The sequence below is a fragment of the Oncorhynchus nerka genome, linkage group LG24 (assembly GCF_034236695.1).
Source record: "Oncorhynchus nerka isolate Pitt River linkage group LG24, Oner_Uvic_2.0, whole genome shotgun sequence".
Lineage (NCBI taxonomy): Eukaryota > Metazoa > Chordata > Actinopteri > Salmoniformes > Salmonidae > Oncorhynchus > Oncorhynchus nerka.
The window spans coordinates 97,240,296-97,250,295 of NC_088419.1; the positions used below are offsets into that span (position 1 = coordinate 97,240,296).

The following is a 10,000-nucleotide window of genomic DNA, read 5'->3' on the forward strand; positions in this document are numbered from 1 at the left end:
TTGGTGGTGGGGGAGGGGAGGTGAGGTGAGGTGAGGTGTGAGTTTAGGGATGTTTGTAAATGAGGCTGACAAAGGAGCGGGACTGGTAACCATTGACAAAGACCCAGAGTGACTGATAGTGTTGTTGCCCTCCGTTATTATTGCATCACGAGAGACCGCCTAGCGAGAGGTCAACGAGATTCAGTTCAACACAAAGTGTATGTAGAGTTAGAGTAGAGAAGTGTAGAGGTAGAGTAGAGAAGTGTAGAGGTAGAGTAGAGAAGTGTAGAGTTAGAGTAGAGAAGTGTAGAGGTAGAGTAGAGAAGTGTAGAGGTAGAGTAGAGAAGTGTAGAGGTAGAGTAGTGAAGTGTAGAGTGGAGAAGTGTAGAGGTAGAGTAGAGAAGTGTAGAGTTAGAGTAGTGAAGTGTAGAGGTAGAGTGGAGAAGTGTAGAGGTAGAGTGAGAAGTGTAGAGTTAGTGTAGAGTTCAGAGAAGTGTAGAGTTAGAGTTCAAGAGAAGTGTAGAGTTAGAGTAGAGAAGTGTAGAGGTAGAGTAGAGAAGTGTAGAGGTAGAGTAGAGAAGTGTAGAGTTAGAGTAGAGAAGTGTAGAGGTAGAGTAGAGAAGTGTAGAGGTAGAGTAGAGAAGTGTAGAGTTAGAGTAGTGAAGTGTAGAGGTAGAGTGGAGAAGTGTAGAGGTAGAGTGGAGAAGTGTAGAGGTAGAGTAGAGAAGTGTAGAGTTAGAGTAGAGAAGTGTAGAGTTAGAGTAGAGAAGTGTAGAGTTAGAGTAGAGAAGTGTAGAGGTAGAGTAGAGAAGTGTAGAGGTAGAGTAGAGAAGTGTAGAGTTAGAGTAGAGAAGTGTAGAGTTAGAGTAGAGAAGTGTAGAGTTAGAGTAGAGAAGTGTAGAGTTAGAGTAGAGAAGTGTAGAGTTAGAGTAGAGAAGTGTAGAGTTAGAGTAGAGAAGTGTAGAGTTAGAGTAGAGAAGTGTAGAGTTAGAGTAGAGAAGTGTAGAGTTAGAGTAGAGAAGTGTAGAGGTAGAGTAGAGAAGTGTAGAGTTAGAGTAGAGAAGTGTAGAGTTAGAGTAGAGAAGTGTAGAGGTAGAGTAGAGAAGTGTAGAGGTAGAGTAGTGAAGTGTAGAGGTAGAGTGGAGAAGTGTAGAGTTAGAGTAGAGAAGTGTAGAGTTAGAGTAGAGAAGTGTAGAGGTAGAGTAGTGAAGTGTAGAGGTAGAGTGGAGGAGTGGAGAAGAAAAGAAAAATAGTGTAGTATGCTTTAGTAGTATATGTGTGGGGAAGTGTGAAGTTTAGTAGGGTAGTGAAGTGTGGACATGTAGAGCCTAGCAGTTAAGATGATTGGGGCAGTAAGAAGGTTGTTATGGTTCGAATCTAGAGCTGACTATGTGAAAAATATGTAAATATGTAGTTAAGTAGTGTGTTTTAGTAGGGTAGTGTAAGTAGAAGGATAGTGTGTTCTAGAAGGATAGTGTATTCTAGAAGGGTAGTGTGTTCTAGAAGGATAGTGTGTGTTCTAGAAGGGTAGTGTATTCTAGAAGGACAGTGTGTTCTAGAAGGATAGTGTGTTCTAGAAGGATAGTGTATTCTAGAAGGAGAAGTGTGTGTTCTAGAAGGAAGTGTATTCTAGAAGGATAGTGTGTTCTAGAAGGATAGTGTGTTCTAGAAGGATAGTGTATTCTAGAAGGACAGTGTGTTCTAGAAGGATAGTGTGTTCTAGAAGGTAGTGTATTCTAGAAGGATAGTGTGTTCTAGAAGGATAGTGTATTCTAGAAGGATAGTGTGTTCTAGAAGGATAGTGTGTTCTAGAAGGATAGTGTATTCTAGAAGGATAGTGTGTTCTAGAAGGGTAGTGTGTTCTAGAAGGGTAGTGTGTTCTAGAAGGATAGTGTATTCTAGAAGGATAGTGTGTTCTAGAATGGTAGTGTATTCTAGAAGGACAGTGTGTTCTAGAAGGATAGTGTGTTCTAGAAGGTAGTGTATTCTAGAAGGAAGTGTGTTCTAGAAGGATAGTGTGTTCTAGAAGGATAGTGTATTCTAGAAGGATAGTGTATTCTAGAAGGATAGTGTATTCTAGAAGGATAGTGTGTTCTAGAAGGGTAGTGTGTTCTAGAAGGATAGTGTATTCTAGAAGGATAGTGTGTTCTAGAAGGGTAGTGTATTCTAGAAGGACAGTGTGTTCCAGAAGGATAGTGTGTTCTAGAAGGGTAGTGTATTCTAGAAGGACAGTGTGTTCTAGAAGGATAGTGTGTTCTAGAAGGATAGTGTATTCTAGAAGGACAGTGTGTTCTAGAAGGATAGTGTGTTCTAGAAGGAAGTGTATTCTAGAAGGATAGTGTATTCTAGAAGGATAGTGTATTCTAGAAGGATAGTGTGTTCTAGAAGGATAGTGTATTCTAGAAGGATAGTGTATTCTAGAAGGATAGTGTGTTCTAGAAGGATAGTGTGTTCTAGAAGGATAGTGTATTCTAGAAGGACAGTGTGTTCTAGAAGGATAGTGTGTTCTAGAAGGATAGTGTATTCTAGAAGGATAGTGTATTCTAGAAGGATAGTGTGTTCTAGAAGGGTAGTGTGTTCTAGAAGGGTTGTGTATTCTAGAAGGATAGTGTATTCTAGAAGGATAGTGTGTTCTAGAAGGACAGTGTATTCTAGAAGGGTAGTGTATTCTAGAAGGACAGTGTATTCTAGAAGGGTAGTGTATTCTAGAAGGACAGTGTGTTCTAGAAGGATAGTGTGTTCTAGAAGGATAGTTTATTCTAGAAGGATAGTGTGTTCTAGAAGGATAGTGTATTCTAGAAGGATAGTGTATTCTAGAAGGATAGTGTATTCTAGAAGGATAGTGTATTCTAGAAGGATAGTGTATTCTAGAAGGGTAGTGTATTCTAGAAGGATAGTGTATTCTAGAAGGATAGTGTATTCTAGAAGGCTAGTGTATTCTAGAAGGGTAGTGTGTTCTAGTATGGACAGTGTGTTCTAGAAGGATAGTGTATTCTAGAAGGATAGTGTATTCTAGAAGGATAGTGTATTCTAGAAGGATAGTGTGTTCGAGAAGGACAGTGTGTTCTAGAAGGATAGTGTGTTCTAGAAGGATCGTGTATTCTAGAAGGATAGTGTATTCTAGAAGGATAGTGTGTTCTAGAAGGATAGTGTGTTCTAGAAGGATAGTGTATTCTAGAAGGATAGTGTGTTCTAGAAGGATAGTGTGTTCTAGAAGGATAGTGTGTTCTAGAAGGATAGTGTATTCTAGAAGGATAGTGTATTCTAGAAGGCTAGTGTATTCTAGAAGGGTAGTGTGTTCTAGTATGGACAGTGTGTTCTAGAAGGATAGTGTATTCTAGAAGGCTAGTGTATTCTAGAAGGGTAGTGTGTTCTAGTATGGACAGTGTGTTCTAGAAGGATAGTGTGTTCTAGAAGGATAGTGTGTTCTAGAAGGATAGTGTATTCTAGAAGGACAGTGTGTTCTAGAAGGATAGTGTATTCTAGAAGGATAGTGTATTCTAGAAGGATAGTTTATTCTAGAAGGATAGTGTATTCTAGAAGGATAGTGTATTCTAGAAGGATAGTGTATTCTAGAAGGATAGTGTGTTCTAGAAGGATAGTTTATTCTAGAAGGATAGTGTATTCTAGAAGGATAGTGTATTCTAGAAGGATAGTGTATTCTAGAAGGATAGTGTGTTCTAGAAGGATAGTGTGTTCTAGAAGGATAGTGTATTCTAGAAGGATAGTGTATTCTAGAAGGATAGTGTATTCTAGAAGGATAGTGTGTTCTAGAAGGATAGTGTATTCTAGAAGGATAGTTTATTCTAGAAGGATAGTGTGTTCTAGAAGGATAGTGTGTTCTAGAAGGATAGTGTATTCTAGAAGGATAGTGTGTTCTAGAAGGATAGTGTATTCTAGAAGGATAGTGTATTCTAGAAGGATAGTGTATTCTAGAAGGATAGTGTATTCTAGAAGGATAGTTTATTCTAGAAGGATAGTGTGTTCTAGAAGGATAGTGTGTTCTAGAAGGATAGTGTATTATAGAAGGATAGTGTGTTCTAGAAGGATAGTGTATTCTAGAAGGATAGTGTATTCTAGAAGGATAGTGTGTTCTAGTATGTAAGTAAAGTTGTTTAGTACTATCAACAGGCTCTGTTTCTATCCTGGCATTAACAGCAGAGTAAGGATGAAATACATGGTAAAGGTTGCCCTGAAGTTTACAGTCAATTCAGAGAAAGCTTGAGTTTCAGGAAGATTAACAGTCTTGTGCCTCTTACAGGGATTTAGAGTGTTTTTGAAATGAAATAAATCGTTGAATTCCTTCTCGTATTGGATCATAAGCATTTGTAATGACAGCATACGTTTTGTTTAGATAAGCAGATGTATGGTTTGTTTTCAGCCATTTTTACTTATTTTAGACATGTCCAGCTTTGGCAAGGAAGACACAGTAAGTTAAAACTATATATATATATAAACTATATATTAGCTGTATATATTATATAAACTATATATATCAGCTGTATATATATATATAAACTATATATATCAGCTGTATATATATATATAAACTATATATATCAGCTGTATATATATATATAAACTATATATATCAGCTGTATATATATATATAAACTATATATATCAGCTGTATATATATATATAAACTATATATATCAGCTGTATATATATATAAACTATATAGGATATAAACAGTAGTTAAAACTATATATATATATAAACTCAGCAAAAAAAGAAACACCCTCTCACTGTGAACAGCGTTTATTTTCAGCAAACTTAAGATGTGTAAATATTTGTATGAACATAAGATTCAACAACTGAGACATAAACCGAACAAGTTCCACAGACATATTACTCCACTCTTCCACCAAGGCACCTGCAAGTTCCCGGACATTTCTTGGAGGAATGGCCCTGGCCCTCACCCTCCGATCCAATAGGTCCCAGTGTAATGCTCATTTCTTGGAGGAATGGCCCTAGCCCTCACCCTCCGATCCAACAGGTCCCAGTGTAACCTCATTTCTTGGAGGAATGGCCCTAGCCCTCACCCTCCGATCCAACAGGTCCCAGTGTAAAGCTCATTTCTTGGAGGAATGGCCCTAGCCCTCACCCTCCGATCCAACAGGTCCCAGTGTAACCTCATTTCTTGGAGGAATGGCCCTAGCCCTCACCCTCCGATCCAACAGGTCCCAGTGTAACCTCATTTCTTGGAGGAATGGCCCTAGCCCTCACCCTCCGATCCAACAGGTCCCAGTGTAACCTCATTTCTTGGAGGAATGGCCCTAGCCCTCACCCTCCGATCCAACAGGTCCCAGTGTAATGCTCATTTCTTGGAGGAATGGCCCTAGCCCTCACCCTCCGATCCAACAGGTCCCAGTGTAATGCTCATTTCTTGGAGGAATGGCCCTAGCCCTCACCCTCCGATCCAACAGGTCCCAGTGTAACCTCATTTCTTGGAGGAATGGCCCTAGCCCTCACCCTCCGATCCAACAGGTCCCAGTGTAATGCTCATTTCTTGGAGGAATGGCCCTAGCCCTCACCCTCCGATCCAACAGGTCCCAGTGTAACGCTCATTTCTTTGACAATAAACATGAATCTGACCGGCACCCTTGGTGAGACAAAACCGCGACTCGTCAGTGAGTCAGTGCCAGTCCTGTCTGGTCCAGCGACGGTGGGTTTGTGCCCATAGATGATGTTGTTACCGGTGATGTCTGGTGAGGACCTGCGTTACAAAAGGCCTGCATGTCCTCAGTCCAGCCTCTCTCAAACTATTGTGGACGGTCTGAGCACTGATGGAGGGATTGTGCGTTCCTGGTGTAACTCGGGCAGTTGTTGTTGCCATCCTGTACCTGTCCTGCAGGTGTGATGTTCAGATGTACCGATCCTGTGCAGGTGTTGTTACACGTGGTCTGCCACTGTGAGGACGATCAGCTGTCCACAACCAGCTGTCTTGTCTCCCTGTAGCGCTGTCATAGTCCACAATCAGCTGTCCTGTCTCCCTGTAGCGCTGTCTTAGTCCACAATCAGCTGTCCTGTCTCCCTCTAGCGCTGTCATAGTCCACAATCAGCTGTCCTGTCTCCCTGTAGCGCTGTCATAGTCCACAATCAGCTGTCCTGTCTCCCTGTAGCGCTGTCATAGTCCACAATCAGCTGTCCTGTCTCCCTGTAGCGCTGTCATAGTCCACAATCAGCTGTCCTGTCTCCCTGTAGCACTGTCATAGTCCACAATCAGCTGTCCTGTCTCCCTGTAGCGCTGTCATAGTCCACAATCAGCTGTCCTGTCTCCCTGTAGCGCTGTCATAGTCCACAATCAGCTGTCCTGTCTCCCTGTAGCTGTCTGTCCACAATCAGCTGTCCTGTCTCCTGTAGTGCTGTCATAGTCCACAATCAGCTGTCCTGTCTCCCTGTAGCGCTGTCATAGTCCACAATCAGCTGTCCTGTCTCCCTGTAGCGCTGTCTTAGTCCACAATCAGCTGTCCTGTCTCCCTCTAGCGCTGTCTTAGTCCACAATCAGCTGTCCTGTCTCCCTGTAGCACTGTCATAGTCCACAATCAGCTGTCCTGTCTCCCTGTAGTGCTGTCATAGTCCACAATCAGCTGTCCTGTCTCCCTGTAGTGCTGTCTTAGTCCACAATCAGCTGTCCTGTCTCCCTGTAGCGCTGTCATAGTCCACAATCAGCTGTCCTGTCTCCCTGTAGCGCTGTCTTAGGCGTCTCACAGCGCGGACATTACCATTTATTGCCCTGGTCACATCTGCAGTCCTCATGCCTCCTTGCAGCATTCCTAAGGCACATTCACGCAGATGAGCAGGGACACTGGGCATTTTTCTTTTGGTGTTTTTCAGAGTCAGTAGAAAGGCCTTTTTAGTGTCCTAAGTTTATATAACTGTGACCTTAATTGTCTACCGTCTGTAAGCTGTTAGTGTCTTTATGACCGTTCCACAGACGTCTTCTATTCAGCAGCCTGTAAAACCCAGACGTCTTCTATTCAACAGCCTGTAAAACCCAGACGTCTTCTATTCAGCAGCCTGTAAAACCCAGACGTCTTCTATTCAGCAGCCTGTAAAACCCAGACGTCTTCTATTCAGCAGCCTGTAAAAAACGTCTTCCATTCAGCAGCCTGTAAAACCCAGACGTCTTCTATTCAGCAGCCTGTAAAACCCAGACGTCTTCTATTCAGCAGCCTGTAAAAAACGTCTTCTATTCAGCAGCCTGTAAAACCCAGACGTCTTCCATTCAGCAGCCTGTAAAACCCAGACGTCTTCTATTCAGCAGCCTGTAAACCCAGACGTCTTCTATTCAGCAGCCTGTAAAACCCAGACGTCTTCCATTCAGCAGCCTGTAAAACCCAGCGTCTTCTATTCAGCAGCCTGTAAAAAACCTTCTATTCAGCAGCCTGTAAAACCCAGGCGTCTTCTATTCAGCAGCCTGTAAAACCCAGGCGTCTTCTATTCCAGCCTTCAGGCGTCTTCCATTCAGCAGCCTGTAAAACCCAGACGTCTTCTATTCAGCAGCCTGTAAAACCCAGGCGTCTTCTATTCAGCAGCCTGTAAAAAGGCGTCTTCCATTCAGCAGCCTGTAAAACCCAGGCGTCTTCTATTCAGCAGCCTGTAAAACCCAGACGTCTTCCATTCAGCAGCCTGTAAAACCCAGACGTCTTCCATTCAGCAGCCTGTAAAACCCAGACGTATTCTATTCAGCAGCCTGTAAAACCCAGGCGTCTTCTATTTCAGACGTCTTCTATTCAGCAGCCTGTAAAACCCAGACGTCTTCCATTCAGCAGCCTGTAAAACCCAGACGTCTTCTATTCAGCAGCCTGTAAAACCCAGACGTCTTCTATTCAGCAGCCTGTAAAACCCAGACGTCTTCCATTCAGCAGCCTGTAAAACCCAGACGTCTTCTATTCAGCATTCAGTCTTCCATTCAGCAGCCTGTAAAAGCCCCAGACGTCTTCTATTCAGCAGCCTGTAAAACCCAGACGTCTTCCATTCTTAAAACCCAGACGTCTTCTATTCAGCAGCCTGTAAAACCCAGACGTCTTCCATTCAGCAGCCTGTAAAACCCAGACGTCTTCTATTCAGCAGCCTGTAAAACCCAGACGTCTTCTATTCAGCAGCCTGTAAAACCCAGACGTCTTCCATTCAGCAGCCTGTAAAACCCAGACGTCTTCTATTCAGCAGCCTGTAAAACCCAGACGTCTTCCATTCAGCAGCCTGTAAAACCCAGACGTCAAATGAATGTCCAGTTAGAATGAATTTAGACAAAATGTTCAAGGGGCCTGGTAGGATGAATCTATATCAGGATGTTGGGGAACACTGGACTGTTACTGTCAGTCTCCCATTCACCCATGCATGGTGCTCTGCTAATAAACTACAGGCACATCAGTACATAACCTACTACTAATGTACAGTATATGCCCATTTGTAATGAACCCCTTCTCTTTCTCTCCGCAGTTAAAATCTTGTTGTTCTACCTGATCTTCTATGGATGCTTGGCTGGGATTTTCATTGGGACCATCCAGGCCCTGCTGCTAACCCTTAGTAACTACAAACCCACCTACCAGGACAGAGTCGCCCCACCAGGTAAAGACTGTTATACTGCTTTATACTGCTTATACTGCTTTATGTTGCTTTATACTGCTTTATACTGCTTCATACTGCTTTATGTTGCTTTATACTGCTTTATACTGCTTCATACTGCTTCATACTGCTTTATACTGCTTCTACTGCTTTATACTGCTTTATACTGCTTATACTGCTTTATATTGCTTCATACTGCTTCATACTGCTTTATACTGCTTTATACTGCTTATACTGCTTTATATTGCTTCATACTGCTTATACTGCTTATACTACTTTATGTTGCTTATACTGCTTATACTGCTTTATGTTGCTTTATACTGCTTATACTGCTTTATACTGCTTATACTGCTTTATGTTGCTTTATACTGCTTTATACTGCTTTATGTTGCTTTATACTGCTTTATACTGCTTTATACTGCTTATACTGCTTTATACTGCTTTATACTGCTTATATTGCTTATACTGCTTTATATTGCTTATACTGCTTTATACTGCTTATACTGCTTATACTGCTTTATGTTGCTTTATACTGCTTTATACTGCTTTATACTGCTTATACTGCTTTATACTGCTTTATACTGCTTAAACTGCTTTATGTTGCGTTATGTTGCTTTATACTGCTTTATACTGCTTTATGTTGCTTTATACTGCTTTATACTTCTTTATACTGCGTATACTGCTTTATACTGCTTTATACTGCTTTATACTGCTTATACTGCTTTATACTGCTTTATACTGCTTTATACTGCTTTATACTGCTTTATACTGCTTTATACTGCTTTATACTTTATACTGCTTTATACTGCTTCTACTGCTTTATACTTCTTATACTTCTTATACTGCTTTATACTGCTTTATACTGCTTTATACTGCTTCTACTGCTTTATACTGCTTTATACTGCTTTATACTGCTTATACTGCTTTATACTGCTTTATACTTCTTATACTGCTTTATGCTGCTTTATGCTGCTTTATACTACTTATACTGCTTTATACTGCTGCTTATACTGCTTTAGGCAATATCCGTTTGTCATTTTGTAAAGTGGGATTTCCATCAGAAGCCAAATGAGGTATGAGATATTCTCTGGAGGTGGTAGTGATTGAGGGATTAAGTCAAAGTGTCACTCCAGTCTCCAGATGTCCTCTTTTTGTCCTCTATTGCTCCTCCTCGAGCAGTGGGGGGAAGCCGATGACATCACGGTTTCCCATCAGACCCTACACCTTTGAAGATATCAGTTGTCTAAAAAACACTATTTTGCTGAAAACATTTTTTTTTTTTTTTTACCCTTAATGTGTGTTTATACTTTACTGTATTTATTCTTGGCATATCACTTTTCAACAGTACATGTAAAACAAGAAGAAGAAGTCTTTAAATATTTAGTCATAACACTGTTTCCTATATTGAGTTGGCTCAGTGGAACAGATTTAAACCAACTATAATTAA

At 41.3% G+C, this 10,000-nt stretch overlaps 1 protein-coding gene across 1 annotated transcript in view; it reads left to right on the forward strand.

The window, feature by feature from the left end:
• The window catches only part of LOC115126051 (sodium/potassium-transporting ATPase subunit beta-233-like), a 28,976-nt gene that overhangs the window by 5,814 nt on the left and 13,162 nt on the right, over positions 1–10,000 (forward strand). Inside the window, exon 2 of the mRNA XM_065009367.1 lies at positions 8,428–8,556. Coding sequence (XP_064865439.1) covers positions 8,428–8,556 — 129 coding nt within the window. The remainder of the gene's footprint in view (positions 1–8,427; positions 8,557–10,000) is intronic.